The sequence below is a fragment of the Barbus barbus genome, assembly GCF_936440315.1.
Source record: "Barbus barbus genome assembly, chromosome: 40".
Classification (NCBI taxonomy): domain Eukaryota; kingdom Metazoa; phylum Chordata; class Actinopteri; order Cypriniformes; family Cyprinidae; genus Barbus; species Barbus barbus.
Genome location: NC_136718.1, coordinates 6,925,433 through 6,953,161, shown reverse-complemented (window position 1 = coordinate 6,953,161; position 27,729 = coordinate 6,925,433). Strand labels below are relative to the sequence as shown.

Sequence of the window (27,729 nt, the reverse complement as noted above, 5' to 3'; positions counted from 1 at the left end):
TCGAAAACTTTACACTATAAAGAATATACACACGTATTTTAATGTTGTTTGTGTGTAGGCTACCTGATGTCTCACAGCGCCGCCATCTTGAAACCATCAACAAAGAGCAAACAATATGTGCACATGTATGCTAAATGTAAAAATGCGCAAGAAAAACTCCTATGATCCTGAACTGTCCAAAAAAAAGAAAGAAAGAAAAAACACATCTGCAGAATATAATGGGAATATCACACACAGTGCATAAACGTTTCATTTAGTTGGAGGAGGTCTGTCTGTTTGTAAAGTCGTTCACAGGTGCTCATTTGGATTGAGGTCTGAGGCCTCATGCATACAACTTCCAGTAGTTTCTATAGTGATAGTTTGCCTACTCACAAAAATATATTAAGCCCTGCATAAAGCACTAATGCCCTTCATTGCCTTCATTTGCATAGGTTTGTATGCTCGTCCATGAACTCTTGGATTCACTCCAGCACTTCCATTGAAGCAGCCATAAATGGTTGTTAAACTGCCTTCGGTTATTCATTGTAAGCACATGTATACTTCCGTGTTTCTCAATAAATTTGTTGGCAGAAACAAAACAAGTTCCAAAGAAGAAAAACAAACTCAACTGACAAGTGTAAAACAGACAAAATGACAGTATAATATAATCATATGAATCATCTAATAATGCATCGTCAGGGTTGCAAAAAAAAAGGTTAGACTGTAGTAAAACACACACAGACTTCTAAATAACCACATAAGTGATGGTCAGTTTTTGCAAATTGACTTTATTACTTGTTTTGCATGTTCTGGACTTATGGCTTTCACTGTAAGGTATTTTCATATTTTGAGTTGAGTGTCTCAGGGCAGATTAATGGCAACACTGTTCTTGTGAAAACAAACCGATTGTCCTGGCAATATGTCCTCTTGTGCTGTCCAAACGTTTCATCGATCAAGACTTTTCTCAAGTTTTTCTGCATGTTCCTGTTGGCATTTTGTCCTGTAGTGTCATTCGTGGAGCGATACCAAAAGCAACCACTGACATTTGTCACAATACTCTTTCATTTGTCCTTTTAGCAGACCAAAACTGAGTCTAAAAAGCATCACAGATGAAACAGAATTAGAATATGATTAATACTCAATGTATTTCCTCATGATTATTCACAGGGGAGCTGCAGCGCATCTTGAATCCGTGTGTTACTGAATGCTGGATTAATGTCGTTACAATCTATGTGGAGCTATTTAAGATTGCGAGGAATCTTGAGGAAAGGAACTACAGGGATGGAAGAGACATTTGACAGAGGTGATAAGCAGAATTACAAATCCTTTGCAATGCTACATTTCTAGAAAAGTTATCTATTCTTGGAAAAAGTCTGGTTAAAAAATTCACATATTTTCGCTCAGATAGAGGGAAGCACATTTGTGTCCTAAGAACAGCTATATAAAATGAAAATAAAAAACAAAACAAAAACTGGAGAAGTCTCTAAGGCTTTGTGCTTAACAGATATTCCTGCAGAGATGCACACCATCCAACCTTAAAAACCTGTCATTGTTAGCCGCATATATACACACTACCATTCATACGTTTGGGGTCAGGAACTTTATTTTTTTTTAAAGAAATTAATACTTTTATTCAGCAAGGACGCATTAAATTGATAGAAAGTGAAAGCGAAGACATTTATATTTTTATAAAAAACTTGTATTTGAAATAACTTGCTGTTAGGCAGCACAACTGTTTTCAACATTGATAATAATATTTAGAAATGTTTCTTGAGCAGAAAATCAGTATATTAGAATGATTTCTGAAGGATCATGTGAAACTGAAGACTGGAGTAATGATGCTGAAAATTCAGCTTTGCATCATAGAAATAAATTACATTTTAAAACACATTAAGATAGAAAACAGTTATTTAAACTGTAATAATATTTCACAATATTTTCCCCCTGTATTTTTAATTAAATAAATGCAGGCTTGGTGAGCATAAGCGACGTCTTTCAAAAACATTCGAAAATCTTACCGACCCCAAACTTTTGAACAGTTGTGTGTGTATAACCTCTCGTTTATTCTCAATTCATTGGATCCTTCTGCATTACCCTGCAATCCGCCATTTATTCATCTAATATTGGTTATTCAACATCTTCTACCATAATATATCATTATAAATCATAAAGAGTAACCAGTCAGAGTAAAAGTCCATAAACTTAGGGTTGATGAAAAGCAGAATAACTTGAAGCCCTTTTGTATTCGACCCCACTCTCAGGCTGATGTTGTCACAGTTCCCTGTCCCAAAATGATGATGTTCTAGTGCAGTATCAGCGTACTCTGTGGGTCCCTGTGGCCTGATCTACAGGCGGTCTGCATGGAGCTGATGAGGAGGGATCTGGATGAAGGCTGCACTGGGGGCGCCTCCGATGGAGGGGAGGGCTGTGGGGACGGGGGTGTTTGGGGCGGAGGAGGGCCCGGGGGTGCCTGGAGGGTACATGTAGCTCAGGAAGCCTGGCGAGGGGGCGTAGGGATACTGCTCGAAGGCCGAGGAGGCGTATTGAGTGTAGGCAGTGTTGAAGTCTAGGTAAGGGGTCGTGGCGCTGGAGGTGACCTGTGCGGGCAGAACCAGACTGGGCTGCAGGAAGGCCTGAGGGTAAACATACGGCTGGCTTAGTCTGCGAAGACAAACACACAGAGAGAGAGTTAACTATTATCTAGGGCTGCAGGATTATTGTAAATAAAAACTGAAATCTCGATATGGCTTAGTGCAATTATCAGATCGCAAAGGCTGCAATTTGGTTAATTAAAGGGTTAGTTCACCCAAAAATGAAAATTAGCCTTATGAGGCACGTTTTATATGGATGCACGCACTTTATTTGACGTCTTGTGGACTGTTGAACAGAAACACCCTCCCACTGCAATGATAACGCTTAGAAGAGCCAGTACAATTTTTAATATAACTCCCACTGGATTCATCTGAAAGAAGAAAGTCATATACACCTAGGACGCCTCAAGGGTGAGTAAAACACAGACTAATTTTCATTTTTGGGTGAACTAATCCTTTAAATATATGTGCTGCGTGTTTCAGAGTGAAGCACGGCACTGTGTTAATTTACACACGAGCAGCTCATGATTTGGTGTTTGCAATGTCTCAGATCGGCTCGGTTCACAGTAAATGCTGCTCCACACAAACTGCATCGCTGCGTCTGCTCTGAGTTTGAGTTACTTTAACGTGAATTTGCAGTCACCGTCTCATCAACAGAAGAGAAGCCTTAGGGTCTCTGCTTTTTTTTTCTTATCAAAATAAAAGTTTGATGGTTTAAGCATTGAAAATGAATCAAGACATAAACAGGTTACACACACTTTATTTTGATAGTCCACATTCTACTAACTATAAAATACCCGAGATGGCTTGAAGAACACAGATAAACCATATATTGTCACATGCAAGTGTTTATTGTCTTTACATTTCATCATTCAAAATGTTTAATGTTATATCTTCCTTTTATTCAGTTACAGCTATAGCAATGCCTTTATTCATATCAGGGCTTTCCTGGAACCTCATCACTGTTACTTCTGTGATACATATGTTGAGTTTCTGTGTGAGAATGCCCTCTGGCGTCCAGTATGAATGAAACACACATTACATGTGTTTATAGCGCTCAATAATTGCCAATCCATCCTATTTTGGGTAAAAATCTCTCTCAAAATAAATATTAAGCAGACATATAATAATCAATGCTTTTCTCAGTGTACAGAGGTTAACACAAGTTTTCTGTTGTTAATCTGTTGCAAAAAAACTCTGATGTGCCAAGCTATCCGAACCGAACCGAAAACCGTGGTTAAAAACCAAGGTACGTATTGAACCGTGGACTAACTGTATTGTTGCATCCCTAGTACTTACTGACAATTAAAATATTTGTATCATAGTGAACTTCTACAGAAAGTTCAAGTTTCTTACGAAGAAAACTTTTTTTTTAACCTAGGACTAAGGATTTAGTCCTTGAAAGTTTTCTTTTAAACAAAACATTTCTTATTATGATCAATGCTGAAAACAGTGCTGCTTAATATTTTTGTGCAAACTGTGATACATGTTTTTCAAGATTCTCTGATGAACAAAGCTCAAAAGAACAGTATTTATTTGAAATGGAAATTGTTTGTAACATTATGTCTTTACTGTCACTTTTGATTTATATGATACATCCTTGTTACTTGTTACACCGTACTGACCCAAAATTTTGAACATCAGTGTAATGTAACTGTAACATGAATAAACATGGTGTATTATTATAAGTGCAGCTCTTCTAACTGACCTGCTCACTGACCTCATTAATATTTCTCATGAGTTTCTGCCTGATGATATCATAGCCAACATCACAGCAAACTGAACCACTACAGAGACAGAAAGAGAGACCGGAGGCTGCTACCCACAGCTCACACCCATGAGCCTCCCTCAAAAACAAAGAGGAACCTAGAGGGGCCACCGACACTGAGCTCAAAATATTGAAAACACCAAGCTGGCAACATCCTCATACACACTCACACATCTGCAGCAGCATACACTTCCCCTTACACACACACACACACACACACACACACACAGCCGCAGTGTCACTCGTCTGCCAGTCCCTTGCTGGCGTCCTGGGCTGAAGGATGATTTATAGGGTCTGACAGAGGCTTTGTGGAGTAGGCAAATCAACTGAGTCTGTCGTCCTTACTGACCCTATTCATCCTAGCAAACACTAATGCAGACAGGGAAACGGAGGGATTGAGAGAGACAAGGAGGAGGAGAGAGAGACAAGGCAAAATAAAAAAGACCAAAGCTGACAAGGGTGTGAGGACTGACAAAATAAGGCCAACTGATTGCTACAAAATTAGTTGGAAATGAGTGTGTCTTTAGCTCTGTGCTACCTGTAGACAGCCTTCTAACCCTTAGATAAACTTATTGGGTTGACATGATTTAAAAAATAATTAAAATTCACCCTATCTTATGTTTTTGTGAAAATTATGCATGTTTGTGCATGTTTTCTTAATTTTTTGACCGCACATTCAACAAGCTCATATGCTTCCATCCAATCATCCGATGGACAAAACCAAGTCCCCATTTTTATTTTTCATTTTTGATAATCTGTTTCACTCAGATGTTTGTCAATACAGAGGAAAAGAACTTGCACGATCTTCTCATACTTTGCAACTGTTAAATAAGGAGGACATCGAAAACGTGGAGTGCAGGACTTGATTGAGAACCACTGCTTGCTAACGAAGTTGTAACCTCATTAGTGACTGAGACAACATGTACACTAATGTGGATACATTTGAAAACACATCTTTTTTTCTCTGCGTTTTTGCCTTCTGTCCACACTGATATGGTGAACACAGAGTTTTTGAAAATGCTTTCCCCAGTGCATACATTTGAAAATGCCGTATTCTTATTGAATAGTGTGGACTGTGAAAACAGGTATATTAACGTAAATGTAGCCTGATTTGAAACACTGCATGCCCCATAAATAGTGTGAACAACATTTTCTATACAGGTCTTTTGGTTTGTCACACAAATATCAAACAAATGCAGTACTGTTTTAATTACTGTATGTACAGAACATCTGTGTGTGAGAAACTTTTGCAAATGCATCTGAAAATTAACGGAGGACACAAAGTTGCTGATCCACAATGCCCTAAACATGAGACATGCTTTATGTTAAGCGCTTCAAATGAACTCAGCATAACTCAGCAACCGGTTACATGCGAGTGTTGTTTAATTCTGTCATTCTTTACTCACCCTCATGTCGTTCCAAACCCGTAAGATGCTCATCTTCAGAACACAAATTAAGATCATTTTGATGAAATCCACGAGCTTTCTGACCCTCCATAAACATCAAGGGAACTACCACGTTCCACAATGTCCTTATTACGTTTCAGGGCCTTGAATGTGTCAGCTGTGTTGCTGTCTATGGAGGGTAAGAGAGCTGGCGGATTTCATCCAAAATATCTTGTGTTCTGAAGGTGAACGAAGGTCTTATGGGTTTGGAACGACATGAGGGTGAGTAATTAATGACAGAATTTTCTTTTTTGGGTGAACTATGACTTGAAAGTCAAGTGAGTGTTTCCATTTTGGAAAACGGCTCTTCTTGACATTCAATATGATTTCATTGTGACTTTAAATGCTGTGTCTGCAGACAGCTCACTAGGTTTTGCAGCGTACGTGTTTTTATCAGTGTTAAAACACAATATCTGTGATATTTTAGTATGTTTGAGTGTTTATCTGTAATTTATTTAGGTGGTTATGTTGATGTGGGGATGCAGGAAGCCTTTTCTTCTGTGCATGAGAGCGACAAAGAGCAGAAGCACAAAAAGAGATGAAGAGATGCGGAAGGGAGAGCAAATTATGACGACAAAGAGGAAGGACGAATGATCTTAGGTCGTGCTGTCATGCCCAGAGCAGAATATCACTTTTAGCAGCCCCAGCTGTTGGGTGTGGGGCAGAGGCATGAAAAGACAGAGAGACAGAGGGGATTTTAAAGGTCATATCTTACCAGGCAAACACAGAAAAAAACAGTGCAATCACTAAATTACTGATGAATTAGTGAAGGGGGCGATTTGGGAGAGGGCCACCCTTGTCACGTCACTGTAACTAAATGTAGCGCTGCTAAAATGAGAGCTTGTGTGACATTGTAGGGCACAGAGATTCACAGCTGTCCGAAATGAATATGCATAACCCTAAAAACAGCAAATGTGCAAAAAATTATATTTTTTTCTTTCTACCCAGAGAATAAAAAAAAATTGAAAGAAATTACTTTTATTTAGCAATGCATGAATGCCTGTTTCTGCCACTGAATAAAAAAGGTAATCGTGACTTTTTCAGACCTGCCAACCTTTGAATTTTTTATATATAAATTTTTAGGATATATCATATATATCATATAGGATATATCATATTTTGTGAGGAACTGCTGTGAGGCATGGACTCTTTTTGGTTTCTTTTTAGGTCTGCTGCTCTCTCTCTCCCTGTCAGTGTCCTCATCTGATGTCATGCTTTTTTTTTTAGCAGCAAGGCATGAACACACACACACTTTTCTGTCACCGAGCACATAACTTTACACTACTTTGCCAATTTAAATACCTGATGAATAGGCAAACTAGCTTGAAAATTATGTAGTGTTAGGATAATTCATGGATTATTCATGTTAGATATTTACCAAAGGTCTGCACGATTCTGGATAAATTGAGAATCACGATTTTTTTGTCTCAAACAGAGATCACGAAACAAAATAATGTGTGACAAAATACCATTGCTGCAGTCTATTTAAAAGTGTTTAATTTGAACGAATCATTAAACATTTAAATGAATATGTATTTATAATATATTTAGTTCATATTAAAATTATGAAAAAGTGGTTTGAATGAATGATTTAATGTCTCACTCATAAATACTTCACTTGTTTCTTTACTGGATAAATCCGCGTTTTTAAACTAATCTCTTGATTCAATCACAAATACATTTTTAAGTCACTTTTCACAGCCTATTTTCGAGCTTTATTGTCATTCCGCTACATGTGGGGACATACAGTGGAACGAAATGTCGTGCTTGCTACATAAATACAGACATACAACAATGTAAGTAAAGTAAAGTACACTCAAAGTAAAAAACACTATAAACCTATACACAACTAACCTACTGACAGATTTTAACTATTAAGTATACTATATATAAGTATTTACCCTATACAAACTAAAAATAAAAGATAAAAAATACAAACTTTACGAATGCTTCATAAATACTGTACACGTGCAAGGAGAAACATTTTGAGTCAAGCAGCTGGTTGGGGAACAGTGCAGGATGATTTTTAGTGCATGAGCATGTAAACATACATATATTGCTGAGTCTTTTGTGGGATTGTGTACACGCAGCAGTGTGTGTAGTGTCCATAGTGCACATAGTGTAAAGTGTCTAGTGCACATAGAGGAGAGTGTGTTACTACAGGTGGTTTGTACAGGCCCACTCACCTGTGTGTAGCACACTTCGAATTGCACAAAAAAGTTCCATACAGTTTTTTCTTTGGTGTGGTAAGGATGGGGGGTGGTCCAAGTTTCAGGAGGTAGGGGTTTGCATGGGGTTTCAGAGGGGGGCGGGGTGGTTTGAGTTCAGGGCTCTCACAGCCTGGGGGAAAAAGCTGTTGAGCAGTCTGGCGGAGCGGGCTCTGATGCTCCGGTACCGTCTTCCTGATGGTAGGAGCTGGAAGAAACTGTGGGAGGGATGGGTGGAGTCCTTCACGATGCTGTTAGTTTTGCTGGAGCATCGGGTAAGGAAAATGTCCAGGATGGAGGGGAGAGGGGCACCGATGATCTTTGCAGCTGTATTCACTGTCCGCTGGAGGGTCTTGCGGTCAGCAGCACTGCAGTTCCTGTACCAGATAGTGATGCAGCAGGTCAGCACACACTCAATGGTGCCTCTGTAGAATGTGGTGAGGATGGGTGGAGGGAGACTTGTTCTTTTCAGCCGGCGGAGAAAGTGTAGGCGCTGTTGTGCCTTTTTGGAGAGTGACATGGTGTTGGTGGTCCAGGTGAGATCCTCTGTGATGTGCACCCCCAGGAATTTAGTGCTGCTGACTCTCTCCACAGTCGAGCTGTCGATGGTCAGTGGGGGGTGGTCAACGGAGTTTCTTCTGAAGTCCATCACAACCTCCTTTGTCTTCTCCACATTGAGGGACAGATTGTTAGTGCCACACCATTCAGCCAGCTCTGCCACTTCCTCTCTGTAGTGCGTTTCATCGTTGTTGCTGATGAGACCTACCACTGTTGTGTCATCAGCAAACTTGATGATGTGGTTGGAGCTGAACTTGGCAGTGCAGTCGTGGGTCAGCAGTGTGAAGAGCAGCGGGCTGAGCACACAGCCTTGTGGGGCACCTGTGCTCAGTGTGGTAGTGCTCGAGGTGTTGTGGCTGACACGGACTGACTGAGGTCTTCCGGTTAGAAAGTCCAGGATCCAATTACACAGGGAATTGTTAAGGCCCAGCAGGTTTAGTTTATTTATGAGCTGTTGTGGGATTATTGTGTTGAATGCCGAGCTGAAGTCAATGAACAGCCTTCTAACATAGGAGTCTTTATTTTCTAGGTGGGTAAGAGCCAGGTGGAGGGTGGAGGAAATTGCATCGTCCGTAGAGCGGTTTGGACGGTATGCAAACTGGAGCGGGTCGAGTGTGTTGGGGAGGCTGGTTTTGATGTTATGCATGACTAGCCTCTCAAAGCACTTCATCATGATTGGAGTCAGTGCTATGGGACGGTAGTCATTTAGACAGGACACAGGTGATTTCTTTGGTACCGGTATGATTGTTGTGGATTTGAAACATGTGGGGACGACTGCCTGGCTCAGCGAGGTATTGAAGATATCTGTTAGGACATCTGTTAGCTGTGCAGCACAGTCTCTCAGAACATGGCCAGGTATGTTGTCAGGACCCGCAGCCTTGCGTGGGTTAATCCTAGATAGGGTCTTCCTTACGTCGGCTGGAGACAGACAGAGCGCCCGGTCGTTGGGAGGTGTGGGCAGTTTTTGTGCAGGTGTGTCATTCTGCATTTCAAACCGTGAATAAAAGTGGTTGAGTGCATCGGGGAGGGATGTGTCCTCATCACAGGCCTGTGGCGGGGGCTTGTAGTCAGTGATGGTCTGAATGGCTTGCCACAGACTCCGTGTGTCTCTGCTGTCTGTGAAGTGATTGTTGATTTTTTGAGCATATGACTGTTTTGCATTTTTGATGCCACAGGACAGATTGGCTCTTGCTCTTTTGAGGGCTGCTTTATCTCCTGATCTGAATGCTTCATCTCTGGTCTTTAGCAGCCCACGCACCTCTGCTGTCATCCATGGCTTCTGGTTTGCACGTGTGGTGATGGTCTTGGTGACTTTCACATCATCAGTGCACTTTTTGATGTAAGCAGTCACAGTTTCAGTGTACTCATGGAGGTCTGTGTGGTTGTTGTAGGTGGCTGCCTCTTTAAACATGTTCCAGTCTGTGTCCTGGAAGCAGTCCTGTTGTGCTGAGGTGGCATTGTCTGGCCATACTGTGATCTGCTTTTGAACCGGTTTGGCGAGTTTGAGAAGTGGTCTATATGCTGGGATTAGCATAACAGTGATGTGGTCCGAGTACCCGAGGTGGGGGCGGGGTACAGCCTTGTAAGCGTTCTCGACACAAATCGACACAAACGTTATTTGAAGCGCCAGTTAACTTTCAAAAGGTTTATTTTGATCGCTACCATAAACATCAGTGTTTATATCTGAACTATTAACTTATGAATGACTGTAATACAGAAATAATACTGTGTAGTTGAAAAGACTGTGAAGCTGTTACCCAAACATGGTAACTCTGTGTCAGCAGCTGAACGCAGATGTGAATGTTCCGGTAAGACTTTTTTAAAGGTTTATTAGACACGGGCGAAGCTCTAGTGCAAATATATCAGTATTTATCCAAGTATGTGCACTTTTTTGGACTAAAAGCCCTAATATTAGGACGCTGTTCAGTGAGTGCAGCTATATGAACACAAATAAACCGCAGCAGATCTGACTGAATATGAATGTGTGCTTTTATTCTATTCACAGTTCGTCTAGAATATCAATGCCATCACGTCGACTTCAGAGGATTAAGTTAACGCAACTCAATATTTTAACTTTCCACATCCACTCCGACCCGTTTACCTTAGTTGTAAGTACCGTGTGTACTGTCCTCTTTTAAGAAATCAGACGGCGGGAGTAAAAAAGGTACGAGACCGAGCGGGATTTTGTTTTGCTGTCTATTTGTAGCCTCTTTTTAATGATAGGTCTACGCATTTGTCAGTCATCGCACTTGCTAGATGGGGAATGAACTCAGCGCTCTTTCATTGCTGTTGCTTGATTGCTTTGTGCGTGCACAAAGGCGTCACCAGGTTTTTGCGTAGTTTAAAGTGACAAATCGTACCCGCGTACTTTGAGGTCAAAATGCGTGCCCACTACGCAAAATGCGTACAGGTTGGCAGGTCTGCTTTTTATCTCACAATTATGACTTGCATAGCAAGAAATTGATCAAAACGATTTCTATTTCTAACAAATGTTTTGATTTTAAACTTTCTATTCATCAGAAAATCCAAATTCTTCAAAGAATCCAAATTCATCAAAGTTTCCATAAATATATGAAACAGCACAACTGTTCAACACTGATAACATGAACTTTTCCTGAGCAGCAAATCAGTATATTAGAATGATTTCTGAAGGATCATGTGACACTGAAGACTGGTGTAATGATGCTGAAAATTAAGCTTTGATCACAGAAATAAATTACATTTTAAAATATATTCAAAAAGAAAACAGTTATTTTAAATTGTATTAATATTTTACAGTATTGCTGTTTTTACTGTATTTTTGATCAAATAAATGCAGCTGTAGGTGAGCAAAAGAGACTACTTACAAAAACATTTTTCTTTCCTTCCTATATTGTATGAATCAATACATATGATGAATCATGAAATATTATTAATACTAGATTATCAACAATGTCACATGGCTGCTCGCTGGTAGAGTGGTGTGAATGTTGCCACCAAGTGATAAAGGTCAGATGACAGTGAACATATATTCAGCTCGAGGCACGACAAGCTGATGTTGTGGGAGAGACACGAGCGTCTATGTGTATCTGAGATGCTCAAGTAGTTTGATCCTCATTGTGCTGTTTCATCAGGCAGAACTCCTGGCAAACACCCAACCACAGGGGGTTTGTTAGCGGCACCCTCCGCTCTCGTAATCCTCATCTCTAGCACCCTGATAAAGCCTCCTACCTCAGGAAGCCCCAACACTAACACCCGACTCCCCAGATGGGAGAAATCCCTCTAATGCCAGCCAACAGATGGTGACAGTGCCAGGAGCGTCTTCCTCTCAACGAGGACATGCTACACACTAAGCAAGCTAACTGAGCAGTGATAACCCAATGCGCACCTCATATATAGAAAAACTGACAATGGATGCTTTGTTCAGAGCCAATACTGATCCTAATCAGAACAGACAATCTCTTAAGTTACCTTGAAGATACAGTTCATTGAAAAATTTAAATCCATCATTTACTCCTTATGTCTTTCCAAATATGTATGAAAAATGTCTCATTCATTGTCCATACAATGAAAGCCAATGAAGTCTGTTTGTGTACCTCAACAATACACAAAGTTACAGTTTTGGAATGACATGAGGGTGATTAAATGATGACAGAATTTAAATTTTTGGCTGTAGTATCTCTTTAATCAGGCCTTATGCGTTTAGCATAAGCATTATGTTAGCATGTTCAAATAGCCTTTAGCTAACATAATGTTGTAGGTCTGTTTGTTTGCAGTCTGCTGGCCATTACTGTAGTGGTGTTAAGTTCACCTCTAATGCGTTTCTCATTATTAGCATTGGCAGTCTCAAAGAGGAAGTTCATGATTAGGGTTAATGATCAGTAGCACTATTAACTGACAATGCATTCAGACCCACAATGGGTACAGGACACCTGTTCAAACAAAAGCTAGTGAGTTTAAATAGAGACCCCCACAGATATGGACAAGACCCTTTAACATACAGGCTATGTACACAAAATACAGCACTCGCTCCTCTTCTAAAAGCTAAATCTCACTCTGTACGCAGTGGTCGCTTATTTACAAGAGTTATAACCTCATTCTACAACCAGATTCACATCTGTAAAACTGTATTTGTATTTCATTTTATGATCAACAAATTAAATATTGACTATGTTTCAGTCATACAGTCAATAATTAGAAATCATTGTCATATTCAGATTTGCTGCTCAAGAAACTTTTTTTCATTATGATCAATATTGCAAAGAGTTGTGCTGCTTAATATTTTTGTGGAAACCATGATGCATATTTTTTCAGGGTTTTTTTAATACTTTGCAGAATATATATATATATATATATATATATATATATATATATATATATATATATATATATATATATATATATATATATATATATATATATATATATATATATATATATATATATATATATATATATATATATATATATATATATAAACATTTACAACAATATGTCTTTTATTAATAATTTTAATGTGTCCTGAACCCAGGCTTTTGTAGTGTATTCATTATTGTTACTGTTATGATTGTTAATAATAATTAAAAATTGATATATTCTAACATTTTTGCACCTCTTTTTATCCAATGAAAGTTGTCAAGCTCAAAACAGCACAAAAAAGTACCATACAAGTCATAATCATAAATTTAGCCCAAATTAAGGCAGTCGTGGCCTAATGGATAGAGAGTCGGACTTGTAACCCCAAGGTTGTGGGTTCGAGTCTCAGGTCCGGCAGGGATTGTAGGTGGGGGAGTGAATAACCAACACACTCTCCACCCTCAATATCATGATGAGACCCTTGAGCAAGGCACCGAACCCCCAACTGCTCCCCGGGCGCCGCTGCCCACTGCTCCAGGTGTATATTCACTACTGTGTGTGAGTACACTTGGATGGGTTAAATGCAGAGCACAAATTCCGAGTATGCGTCACTATATGGAATGACATGAGGGTGATTAAATGATGACAGAATTTAAATTTTTGGCTGTAGTATCTCTTTAATCAGGCCTTTAGCATCCACTTCAGGCCACACACCACTTCCCTTTCCCTCTTTCCAAATTACTAATAATATTGCTATTTTACTGTATATTAACTATTTTACATTGTTGAGCATAAGTCACTTCTTTCAAAAACATACAAAATCTTACCAAGCCCAAACAGTAGTGTATATTATTATATTAACTGACAATTAAAATTGAGCAACTTCAAGAAATTATGCATCTTAGACCATAAATACAAGATTATATTTTCCATAGAAATTTGTTATGCTCCAAAAAGCTTTTTTGAGAACCTTAAATCATAACAATCATAAAAGTAGTACTTCTGACGTAAGATCTACCTTTGTGTAGAAAAAACAACGGGTTTGGTATAACATGAGGGTGAGTAAACAGTGATATATTTTTAATGAACTATTTAATTGAAATATATGTAAACTATGATTCAGATGTTGGTTAGTATGTGTGGGTTTGATAGGGAACAAGAAAGAGACAAAGAGACAAAGAAAGAGAGAGACGAAGGTTTGTTTTGCATAACACCTGGCTGGTTAGCAGACTTGAGGCAGGTGGTGACCTAACTGACAGACAAACAGGTCAAACAGGATAGGGAAGAGAGACAGAGAGTCGAGAAAGTAAAAGAAAGAGAAACGCTGTCAGAAAGATACCAAGAGGGAAACACAGAAAGAGGAAGAGAGTAAAAAGAGAGAAACCAAGACCGAGTGAGAGTATGAGAGAGAATTTGGGAAGGAGAGATGAAAATAAACCGCAGACTACTGTAAACACATAACAACAAATACTGAGGAAAAGCTGCGCTAACGTTCACGCTCGTGTTCTCAGATCTGAGTGAGACGAGCAGAGACGGGATGTGTGAGAGGAAGAAGCCTGATTGTTAAGAATAACTGACAGTTTTGGGCTAAACGAAACTGCAGTTTTGACAGGACTGTTTCTGAGGGGTTGTGCTAGGATTTCATGTTATTCCCTCACCCCTGACATTAGCAGAATGAGAAGATATGCTTACCCATACTGCCTCTGGATCAGGGCTGGCTGAACCTGCTGTACTCCAGTCGAGTATCCTGTGACAACAAGAGCAAAACAAGAGATTGAAATCTGCTTCTGAGAGTTCACCCAGAAATGAGGGCGAGGAAATTATGAGTTTAATTTCATCCCAAACCTATATGACTGACTTTATTTTGTGGCGCCCAAAAGAAGAATGTGTTTTAAGGCAGCGGGTAACAAATTATTTTAAGTTGAAACAACTTTTTTTTTTTTTTTTACAGTATATTGCAAGGCATGTTAAAATACACACAATTTGGAAAATATAGCCACAAAACCTAATTATTATACGTGTTATCATGAAACTATTCCATCCGTTCAAAATACGACCACATAAAACCCAAGGACAGAACACAAAGGGGTTGTTATAAACAACATAACCAGAAATTCATCTGCCTGAAACGGTTCCATTACTAAAAGCATGATTTATTGAGCTTTATAGGGAAAATAACTCATTTTATATGGAAAAATGGATATTATCACAATATTAATATTAATACACCAAGGCAAATGTATTAATTATTGGCATTGGCCGATTAGATTTTCGGTTTGGTCAAGTGTCAGAAAGATTTATTTTGGCATCCATGAGAACGTCTATTATAAATCTATTAAATTAAATATGTTTATTAAAAGTAATTAGACAGACAGAAAGGAAAAACAAAGTAAACTGTGTGTATAATTTTTTTTTTTTTTTTTTTATCAAGTTCAAATTTTTTCATATTGAACCATTTTCAAATTATTTAATTAAATATGTAAAATATATACATTTCATTGCAGCATTAAAAAAAAATCTTTAAAATACATTTTCTGATTAATTTAATTTAAAAAAAGAGTCAGTGTACATTAATCAACATTTATGAATGTAAATGCACCAAAGTCAGCTCAAAAGCTAATTTTCATTGGTGGTCCCTTGGCCTGATGTTATCGGACATCGGTCATCGGCCACTGGCTACCCTGCTTCCTAAGATCAGCCGTTAAAAAATCCATATCGGTTGACCATTAATAAGTACAAAAATACAAGCTGCAAATTTCTGCTTTTAAACCCTTTAGAAAGTTTTGCCACACAGACTATTTTACGTCCAGTACTGTACATGTGCTTTTTGTTTGTTACAATCTTAAGGGATGATTCAATGCTGTCGACAGAGCTTCATTTAACATTTTGAACCCAGAACACCCTTTAAGACATCTTGGCAATAAATTAAGTTTATGGTTGTTAAGCAGCAGAAATTTAATGGAACAGATGACAAACGCTACATAATTATTTGACTATCATCTCTGGACATTTGCTCTCAACTGAGTCATTCATTCTCCAGTTTTCTGCTTGCCTTGTGTTTGACATTCATGATGCACATTTGCAATTCTGTGTCCTCCACAACCGCACACTCTTTAGGTTTTAATTGGCACTCATTCTCTCCATTCACCCAATATGCACTTTTGTTTTTGTTTTTTCTCTTTCCTCTCGTCCTGTCTGTATGCGCTCATGAAGTCACTCATGTGAAAAACTCCAGGCTGTCTATTCTGCAGCGTAACAGTGTATCTGCGCGGACACAGATCAGAAACATCTCTCGCCTGGATGACCATTCAGCACACACGCACACACACACACACGACCGGCACGCTCAACAGCCTCTTCTGCAGCACTGCAGTATTTGCATAAGCACACTTTACCCTTTACACAAACCTTATGCTGAACATAATTCAACTTGTCTTTTTTGTCAATCAAAAAAAAAAAAAAAAACCTCTCAGTTTTATGTTCATTATACATAGTTCAATGACGTAACATTCATTTCTGTGTATGGTGGAGCAGTGTTATTCAAATACAGAAAATGACTGCATGTTTTTATTTTTGAAATCTTTATCAAAAATGTATAGGTGGTCCAAATATTTTAATAAATAATAATACAAATAATGTATTAATTCTATTAATAACCTGGAATTACTGGTATTAATAGCCTGAAATTATTGTGGAAAAGGCTTCGGGACCAGTATAGCTTTGGCATAATTTGTATATATAGTTTTTTAATTATTATTATAATTAGCAAAAATATTAATCTGCAAATCATTGTATAATGAATATGTGTTAACTAAAACTATTAGCTATTATTTAATAACTATTATTAGTTATTAAATTAGGAATATATAATATAATATATATAAAATAATTTAATTTTTAAAAATAGTAAATAATATAACTGAAAATATTCATTATAAAAATCATTTAACTAACTGAACTACGAACTAACTGAAATAAATAATTTGAAATACTAGAAATGACTACAACTAAAACAGAAATAATATATGACTAATAATATATACATATTGTTTTACTTTTTAAAATTGTTAAGAACTTAGTTTGATTTTTTTATTTTATGATCTTGGTTATCATTGAAATAGAACATATATCAAACAATTGAGCTTAAAAAAACCTTTAACAAAAATTTTGAAATATAAATTAGCAAAATAAGTTAAATTACTAAAATCACTAAGACTAAAATATAAATAATAATAATTTTTAATAATAATAAAAAGTATATTATTTAATATGACTTGTATATTATTTAATATGTTTTTAAGAACTTGGCATTGTATTTTATTTCGATTTTTTTTTGTAATAAGATTTCTTCTTTTAATGATCCTTATTTGTCATTCACTCTTGAACTAAAACGTGCTTGAACAATATGTTTCCCAGAGTAACATGTAACCCTGAAAAAAACACCAACTAAACCGAGGCGTGAGTCATGTGACGATGGCTACAACGGCAGAAGAGAGAGAGAGAGAGTGATACAGGACTGCCGTTTCAAACATGTTTGGACCAGAACAAGAGCAGGGGCCAAAATATCCACTTTTCCTGAGTGAATATGGTGTGTTAGGACAGGCGTACATGCTTTAGGTTCCCTCCACAGTACCCTTCCTCTTTCTGACATAAAACACACACACACAGAAATGCAAAGTTGGACAGACGTGCTGACTGAACATATATCACTTCTGCCAGTGCATTCACACACATGCATAGATGCAAATGTAGGATGGCAGTAAATTATTGACAGGCTTAACCCATCAAACAACCCGTTAAAATAAGTGTGATACTGTGTGTGTGGCAGCCACAGAGAGTTGTGTGTTAGAGTACAAAAAATTATTATGATGCAGAGAGCATGATATGATAAAAACATACATCAATTTTTGCCAGTATGAATCATCCACAGCGAACGTGTCAACAAGAAAAAGCTGCAACAATTGCTTTTCCATATAAGGGCAAAAAAACTTCAAACAACTTTAGAATTCTTAAAGGGGAAGTGTATCATTTATTAATCACATCAGAATTGAATAAACAGAATGACCCACTTTCAAAACACTGTTGTGTTTGTTTGAACATCCCCACCAGAACATTATCTGATTTTGGGACAGACTTATTTGTTTGACAGACCAAGGGCAGATGGGGGAATGGTGAGAAAACCTGTTTGAAAACAGTCATTATTTTTGCATTTCTGTGGTGCTTAAATTACACACTTCGCCTTTGAAAGTGACAGAACAATAGATAACTATAGGATTTAAAAGATAAGTACCCTATTTTGAGTAAGTTTAAAGCTTGTGTCTGGTATTTACCTGTCAGTGGGCTCCGTGGTTTGGCCCCGAGGTATGCCAGGTTGACATTAGCTTTGCGTCCATCAATAATAGGGTTGGGATCTTTACAAGCTCTCTCAGCTGCACTTTTATCTATCATAGTGACCTGAAGAAGAAAGAGAAAAATGAAGTACAGACGCATTATGAATGAGTGTGATTTTTGTGGCTATTTGCTGAGCCATTTCATACATTTTTTCCACTTTTTTGGCAAACTGCAAACATTATTATTTTTTTTATAATTCTATATGACCGTATTATAAGCTTGGGGGGAATTTACATGACGTTATTTTCAAATGAAAACTGTGTGCATTTTGCCTGTTCATTTACATGACAACGGCGTTTTGGGAGCCTGAAAATGCAAACTTTTTAAAACCGTTTCAAAGCGCATGCTTTTGAAAACAATACCATTATCTTCTCAGTGTGAATTTGTGAAAACAGTGTCAACATTGCAAATTGTATCATGTGTTCAGTCTATAGGTTTGTGCACAGAAGATAAGACTTTCTTCGTATGTCGCCACCTACTGGCCTGGCATGAAAATACACCATTTTTAGCCATTTTCTCAGATTTGTGTAAACGGGCATAATTTTGACAACATTGTCGTCTGTATGCACAACTTTTTAAAAAGAAGGAAAAAGTTTTCAGTTTTTAGTACAATTGCTGTTGTGTAAACGTACACTCCACTGTGCCTTTTAGAAACACCTCCTTCATATGTAAAATCAGTAACAGCACAGAGTGATCGTCATGTCTGTTATGCTTAGTAAAACAATATACAATTTCTTCTGCATGATTTACTCTACCTGAATGATGGGCTGCACGATAAATCGCATGTGCATCTCGTCAGTAAAGCCGGTTCTGTGATTAGTAGTAAATCTCCATCACGTGCTTTCAGATGGAGCGGCATTTAATACACAGAGCCGTAGATCACTGACAAGCTACGAAATATCGCGTTCATATTCACAGATGAATCACATCTACTTGAATGTAATAAAAAAATTCAAATTTTACAGTTTCTGAGATTTAGGGTAATCTCAATTTCTCTCTCTCTCTATTTTTATATATATATATATATATATATATATATGTGTATCATTTTTATGCAGTGGTGTTCTGAAATAAGGAGGCAAATTCCTCAAAGTTTTTTTTTTTTAATCAAATGCAAATTCATTAAAATAAACATTACTTACACTATCAGAAAAAAACAAAACAATTCTAAATATACTTTTTTCTTTATTCTATCAAAGCTCTGTAAATATTGGTCACAAACACAGAGATTTACTTCAAATTCCACCAAGCTGATTACTCCCACAGATCATGTTTCCATGCTATTTTAAGTCTCATTTTGTCTCATTTTAAGTCTCATCTCATGTAATTAAGTGGTTATATCTAAGTGTGTGAGTTGTTTACATACTTTTTCAAATTAGTCTTCCCATTAACACCATCATATTGTTCATTCAGACTGATTTGCGAATGCACACAAACACAAGAGCAGGATTTATTGCATGGACCAATCACAGCCAAACCAGTCATCATATTGCGATGGAGGCATTGCCTCCTCTCACGTGACTTTCCCTCATTCATTCTCAATTACCCCCCAACAAACTCATCACATGCTTTAGTCGGTCTGTTAAAACTTAATGGGCTCAGGGGAGGCAAGAGAGTACCGACTCTCGCTGTATCTTTACCTGCTGGTGTCGCTACTGGACAAAGTTTCTTCAGAAAAATTAGTGATTTATACACTTTTTAAAGTTATATTTTGTACAACAAATGTTTTTTTTCTCATCCAATATTTTGAGGAGAAACTGCATTGAAGGAAAAGCCCCTGATAATAAACCTAAACTCGTCTAATAAAATATTTATTTATTTATTTGCAACGGAAAAGTTTATTTTTCATTCCCAATCTTCATGTTCACTTTGCCATTTCTCCCCAAATTTACAAACCCACTCAATTCAGCTCATGGATATTATACACTGACAAATATTATGTCATTCTTAAGTTAAGAATAAAGAATAACCTATTTGCAATGATTTCATAAAACTGTGCAATAATAAACTGAAACATGATTGACCAGTATTTTACACAATGCAGTTCCTCTTATCAGCTGATCAATTTATACAGTTTATGTGGTCAAAAATGAGTCTTTTTAACCCATTTAAGTTTGGGTTTTCATCTTAAAACAAATCTAACAATATAAGCATGGCATTAATACCATGCCAGTTTGCTTAAAGGGGTTTATGGTTATTTCTGTGAAGCGGTTATGCAGCCTCAACTGCTGACTTGTTTTCACAGCTCGGCTCTCTGTGACAAATGCTCTTCCAGTGTATTGCAATATTAGGTCTGAGCTACTCATGGCTACACACACACACACACACACACACACACAAATGCCCCACCCTATGGAGACCCAGTGGCAGCTGTGTTCCCCAGGGCTGGTGGAACGAGAAAGACAGCCAGAGCAGTGAGCGGTTAGGAGGAGAATTCATGGGATCTGGTTTCTGTCAGGTAAACACCAGAGTGTACGCTTCGTTTCTGTAGTGCCCTTGTGTGGAGAGTGTCTCAGACTGAACATGAACAAAACAAGCACACATACACACAGCTGCGACCATGTTATTATCTCAGTAGTCACAAAACCAGGCTAGTAAACGAGGCGACAAGCCTCAGTGAGCGTGTTAGGAAAACATTAGGGTTGTGTTGTAATCTTCTGGGAACTCTTCTGGTAACCCTCCCTCTTTTTCTTATTCCAGAATTCAGCTATTAAGACGAGGCCTCCCACACAGGGAGTATATCAGCCAGGATATTAAAGACTATCATTTACGACAAAGCCACCAAAATTTGTCACCCTCTTGTACGTTTTTTTTTTATTTCCTTCTCCCTCCAGACCCCCCACCGCCTGCTTCGGTTTATCTAATGTGCATGTTTACACCTTGGCAGATGACGTACCAAAAAAAAAAAAAAAAAAAAAAAAAAAGCATGAAGTGAAACTCTGCGGCCTTTATCTGTGCTTTCCAACAGCTTTTGAAGGCAAACCACGATACAGTTCTGTACCAGTGAACACAGACGCTAGGCGTGAAAAAGATATCTATGCGAGCGAAACTCAAAAAACCTGTCAACACGTGCAGATCATACTCATCCCAAAACCAAAAAATGTAAAAATATATTCTAATTTAGAACCATTAACACGTAATCAAGCCTGCTTCCGCCACAGAATGAAAAAAATAAAAAGGTTTTATCTCACAATTTAGACTTTCTTTCTTACAATTCGTAAATTCTTTAAAGCTGATTTACAGTAAATTAATAAATTATTTTATTACAGTATTTATTCCATAATAAAGGGTGTGATTTCATATGTACCATGGTGTTCTTTTAATGCATATATATCAAAGTACCATGATATTACCATTTGATAACATCACTTTACCATGTTATCACACGATAGCCGATGCAAAGAGGTCCAGTGAAAGCAAAATTATGAAAATACAGGGAAAGCCACTCATTTGATATTATAAACGCAGTCAGATGTGTTTGGCTGAACACTCATTAGGGCCGTTCCTCTGGGCCCCTCATAACCTCCTTATTAAGTGAGCAGAGGTTGGCCTTGCAGCATATCACAGCAGATAAACCCTTGGACCGGACCACACAATGCTTAAAAGAAGTATTTAAAAGAGGCCACTTCGCAGAAATCTGAGACCCTGCTTTCAAACTTCATCCAAGAGGCTAAGAAGATAATTGATGACATGCTATTTTAGAAATAATCCACTTATGGTCCCACATGTGACTCTCAACATCACACTCGCACACACTTGTGGAGCAATGCGATGCAAGAGCATATTGTGCTTCTGAAAAGCTCGCAATATCTAAGGATTACATTTAAGATCCTTCAGCACTAAATCGGACTAGGCGGAAAAACATTTAGGCCTATTAAATAGGCTCATAGTAAGCATACAGACCATCACTTGTGACTAGCATATGCTTTAAGGCAAATCAAAGGAGTCTCTACTGTACATCTACTGGCTTTTGTTCTTCACAACTGTAACAAAGACGTGCGGCAGCGGCACGCGACGATTGCATTTCACCTGGAGACCGCAAGAGCACGAGCGATTCATTCAAGTGAAGTTCGACACACTTCTGCGAATCGATTCTTTTGAACAGTTCGCGAAAAAAGAACCGGTTTAAAGAAAGATTTTATATTTTTATATTTACATTATATTTTTTTAATTACATTACATTACATTTATATAAACACGGTCCCTTGTTATAATATTAAAACCAGCTCTATTTTGTATGCGTGTTAATAAAAAGCTATCATACAAAAGACTAGGACAAACATATTTGCAACATTTCTGCTATTCAAGTTACTTTTTGTCATAAGTCAATAAAATATGAGCTCAGCTCACTTACATATATTTACGCTGCTCGGTTCAGTGAGTCAGTTGACTGGAGAACAAATAGTTCAGTAGTTTTGTTAACGATCCGACTCTCAAGAACAATTCGCTGAAGAATCGAATACCGCGCTCATGTCCACAACAGCTGTCGCGTTTGTTATTCTTTGTACGATCAATTGTGTTTTTAAAACTTCTGTGATAGAGGCAAACTACTTAAACGTTGCACAAATAACTTAGTAGATAGCCTACAGAGTAAAAACCATCAAAAACAAAGTAACGGTATTGTTCTTCGCCTATAGAGATGTATATGAAAACAATTAACGCACGGTATGTTTTACTCACAAAGCCGTATCCTCTGGATTTGCCCGTCTGCCGGTCCGTTATCACCACGGCTTCATCGATGTCGCCGAAAGTCTCGAAGTGTTTCCGCAGCGACGCGTCCGTGGTGTGATACGGCAAACCTCCGACGAAGATCTTGGTGAAAGTCGTGTCTTTCTGAATACTGGGATACATCGTTTCCAACGTCCCATTCACGAACTGATGTAAAAGCATCGGGACGCCAAATTCAGTGCAATGTAGATACGAAACGCGCGCGTTATAAATAACTATAAATAAACATAAATAACGACCGACTCTTAAGCTACTCTACAGTGGTTGCGAAGGCAGCGAGGTAGATGGTGCTTTGGCTCTCCGTCACTAGTCCATGATCCGAGAAGCAGTGTCTGCAGGTGACTGACTCTCTCTCAGCTACAGCAGCTCGACACCTTCCTGCCTCCACATCCAATGCACCCCTCCTATCTGTGACGCTCACCCTTCCTCTGCCTCCTCACCTCGTCTCCAAACTGCACCTGTCTTTGTTCTGGGACTCCGAGGAAACTCTGGCTTTGAGTCTTGCGTATGCTTTTGATGGCAGACTACTGCATTAGTATTTATTTTTGCAGCTACCAACAGATTTATCCATTGAAAAATGACCCATAGTCTATATTAGCCACTCCTTCATGAAAATTAACCATGGTTTTATTATAGTAAACGTGTGATTATGTTTGTTTTTGGTTGATTACCATTTGTATATCCATATTTTTTACTACAAATTCCATGGTTAATTTGTGGTTACCATGATTTAACTATGGTATTTTGGTTTTATTTATAGTGTATAACCATGGTTAATTTTCACAAGGGCTGTATCACTTTGAAAATCTGGCATTCAAAGTCTGTTTCTTGAATCGTGACGTGAATATAAATTAATATTGGAATGAATCATTTTTCAGATTTATTATATTTTCACTCAAGCACTATTTTGTATTTTTGTTAGAAGCCTTTCCACCGATTGTCTGTGTTTTGCATATAAAAGCGTGGAAATTAAATGAACATTTAACAAATATTTACTAAATATTTACCCTCCCCCCAAAAATAAAAATCATGTATCGTGTATTTGAAAGCAAATATGCAATTATTCATGGAAAAGCTGGTCTGTGCTCAAAAAATATTTAGGCTTAAATTTAAGATTTATGTCATTTGAATTCATTATAAGATTTACATCCATTTTAAATAGTTTTAACATAATCTGATAAACTAAACGGGAAGTCGTGGCCTAATGGTTAGAGAGTCGGACTCGTAATCGAAAGGTTGCGAGTTCGAGCCCCCGGCCGGCAGGAATTGTAGGTGGGGGGAGGGAATGTCCAGCGCTCTCTCCACCCTCAATACCACGACTGAGGTGCCCTTGAGCAAGGCACCGAACCCCCAATTGCTCCCCGGGCGCCGCAGCATGGCTGCCCACTGCTCCGGGTGTGTGTTCACGGTGTGTGTGTGTGTGTGTGTGTGTGTGCATTTGTTCACTACTCACTGCTGTGTGTGTGCACTTGGATGGGTTAAACGCAGAGCACCAATTTCGAGTATGGGTCACCATACTTGACAATACGTCACGAAAAAAAAAAAAAAAAAATAAAAATAAAAATAAATGCATATTTGTCAGTCATAAATAAAAAAGGTAAAATTTCTGCACTTACAAAAAATCATGGCATTGTTTATTATTAGCTATTTGCATCTGTTTGATTTGATTTAAATAATCATATTTAAAAAAAATACATTTATTCAAATGGCTTGAACCAGCGTAAATCTGTTAATGGTGAAAATGACATTTAAACTGATAAAATATGGCTAGCTATTAATTAAAATGTATAAGTTGTAAATAAATGATATATTTATTGATGATAAATATATAAATCTGGTTATTGCAATAATAGTATATATATATATATATATACACACACATTACATTTACATTTAGTCATTTACCAGACTCTTTTATCCAAAGCGACTTATAAATGAGGGCATAATATTATAATATGTATTCATTTATTACATTATATAGCCTATATATTATATTGCACGTGTATCTAAAACACATTCTGTTTATTAGTAATATTACAGAAATATTACCTGCTACATCTGACATATATACATCACATAAAGTTAATCAGTTCATGTTAAAACTGTGTAATGCAAATTGATGGAAATTTTAAATGCATTTAGGCTTAAATATTTTTTTTGAGTGTGTATATTTTGAAACTGTCACAAGGGGGACTACTCCCCAGGATATCAGGTATTTGGGCACAGTTATCGGTCAGTGCAGATAATCTGAAAATGGCCAAAGGCTGGCCTGTTAATCAGGCTATGATAGGTGTGACACTAATCTCAGTACTGGAGCAGATTTAACTCAGTCTTGGCCTGGCTGGTGGCAGCAGCGGGGGTGCGTACAGTAGCGGCTCAGGAGGTGATTTGCCAGCGGTCTGTGCCAGCAGGTGACCTTCCAGCCACAAGTGAATGCAGGCAGTGACCCGCCAGCAGCAAGCTAACGCAGGAGGAGCAAACCTGTAACATCCACACAGAAAACAAGAAATGATTATTACAGTTGATTTATGAATGTAGATTTTGGAAGGTACATAGACCCAGATTTTGTGACCTTTTTGTGCCAGGGACATATGCATAGTTTCTTCATGTGCTAGGTGACAGTTTCAAATGCTTGATCAAGGGATCAGCATCAAAGAACTCAACACCAGTCTGTCAGTCACTTACATACTGTCATTTAAATTTACAGTGCAGCCTTATGTGGGAACATTAACACCCCTGACACGCTGCTCACAGGAACTACAGCTCTGTCCCGAAGGCTAGTGAGGGAAAAGTTTCTCACGCCTGCAGCCTGCAAGTCTGAAGGGGTGGGCGATCAAAGAAAAAGGAACAAAAGTTTAAAGATAGATATGCAAACACTCTTGAGATATCAGGAAGATGTTTTCTCTGCTGGTGAGTTGTGAGATGGTTTCATGTCTGTTCAGACAGAAAGAAAAACAATGCTATATAATGAAATAATCTTGTTGGGATGTATGCAGTTCCTTTTTGGCAAAACAACAGTGTTATTTATTGTATTATTTAAGTACTATATTAATATATTGAATTATATTTCATGTTTCAGTTTTGTGCTTTTGACATTTAAATTTTTTTTAATATTTATTTTTACGTTTTTGTTTAATATCTTAAGTGCTTAAATGTATTTTATTTCAGTTAGTTGGTCACATTTCTAATTTTGTAAATTCCTTTTTTAATCCAGTATATAGATTGTTATTGTATTTCAGCTTGATTTCACTTAAAACAGATTTTTTAATTGTTTTAATTTTTGAAAATGTAGAATTTTGAAAGGGATGTTTTTATAAACCTGGAAAAGTCACGAAAACGAATAGAATTTCATTCATTTCATGTTTGCGTGTATAAATGAAATGAAATTAAATATTAAACGTATAAACGTAATTTTATTTTTTTACTGGAAATTGCTATTTGTAAGTATAAAAATAATTAAAATAGGCTATGAATAAGTACAAATTTAATCACAAACTAAAAAAAAGGCATGTCCATTGCTTATAAAAAAGAAAACAATGAAGTACATTCAGTTATCGGAATTATGACATTTAACAAAAACATCACTGCAAAATCATATATATTTTTTTTTTTCACAAATATATTAAAAATGTATCATCTGGATTAAAACCAGCTGCAATTCACTGATTTAATAAAAAAATTTTTACTTTTAAATCTTAAAGGCATTGTTCAATCAACACTAAAAATTCTGTCATAATCCATTAATATCCATGTCGTGAAAAATATTCTTTTGGACCCCGTTTTGAGAAAAAAAAAAAAATCCTACAGGTTTGGAGAGACTGTGAGTAAAATGATGACAGCATTTTCATTTTTTCATCTTTTTAACATAGCTTTTGCTGTACGTTTACATCTCTTCCCCTCTATACATCAGAATAAACTTCACCCACAATGGCAAAAGCCAGTGTCCCAACACATCTATCTGTCTAATACGCCACAGCAACAATGGTGCAAGTCAGAGCGAGGCGTAGACAGGCTCCACAGCATTGTGCTGCATTCAGCTCCTCGCTTCTGCCTCAGCAATTGTGTCTTACAGTGGAGTTTGACCTCAGTGCTCTTGAAGACGGACAGCACAAGTGAAACATCTTGAGAGGTTATACGTCCAGTACACAGTAAGACTGCTGGCGAATTTATTGAGAATAACTAAGAGCGAGACGTAGAAGTGACTTTATTAGCATATCTTTGCTAAGTATTAAGGCCTTGGTGTTGAGCTCTGATGGAAACCTCACACCCTCTCCAGCCTCAAAGACTGCGACCTGCAGTTATTCACACCCCTCAAACCTGAAAGGGACTGAAAGACCCTTTGTCTGCAGACAAATGTCTCTATCCAATGACTTTAACCCCCGTGTTTGTTGTAGAGTATTGCTGACTTGTTTAGTACTGGACCATAATCAAGTGAGGCCTGGCTGAATTGTTACTAGTCCTCTGGCATGTAGATTACAATTTGTAATTAGATTTACATAATACTTATTAAAAGATATTAGATAGATATCATTTTATTAGATAGATTTTGCTTCAACCCTGATAAAACGTACAGTGATTCCACCATGTTATCAAAATTATTATTATTATATATTTTTTTTTAGCTGAATTGATATTTTTTTCTAGAAAATATACATTAATCAGATTAATTTAGGTCAAATTTGCAACCCTGTCACCCATTTTTTGAAAATGAAAATTTGCTGAAAATG

At 37.5% G+C, this 27,729-nt stretch overlaps 1 protein-coding gene across 1 annotated transcript; it reads right to left on the bottom strand.

Annotated features, from left to right (window-relative positions):
• Positions 1 to 748: 748 nt before the first annotated feature.
• Positions 749 to 23,558, bottom strand: rbm38 (RNA binding motif protein 38). The gene is made up of 4 exons (XM_079400437.1): positions 22,955 to 23,558; positions 18,214 to 18,337; positions 14,576 to 14,630; positions 749 to 2,640 (listed from the first exon to the last, which is right to left on the bottom strand). The coding sequence occupies exons 1-4, from the start codon at positions 23,162 to 23,164 to the stop codon at positions 2,325 to 2,327; spliced, it is 705 nt and encodes a 234-aa protein (XP_079256563.1). The 5' UTR covers positions 23,165 to 23,558; the 3' UTR covers positions 749 to 2,324.
• Between the last annotated feature and the right edge of the window lie 4,171 nt (positions 23,559 to 27,729).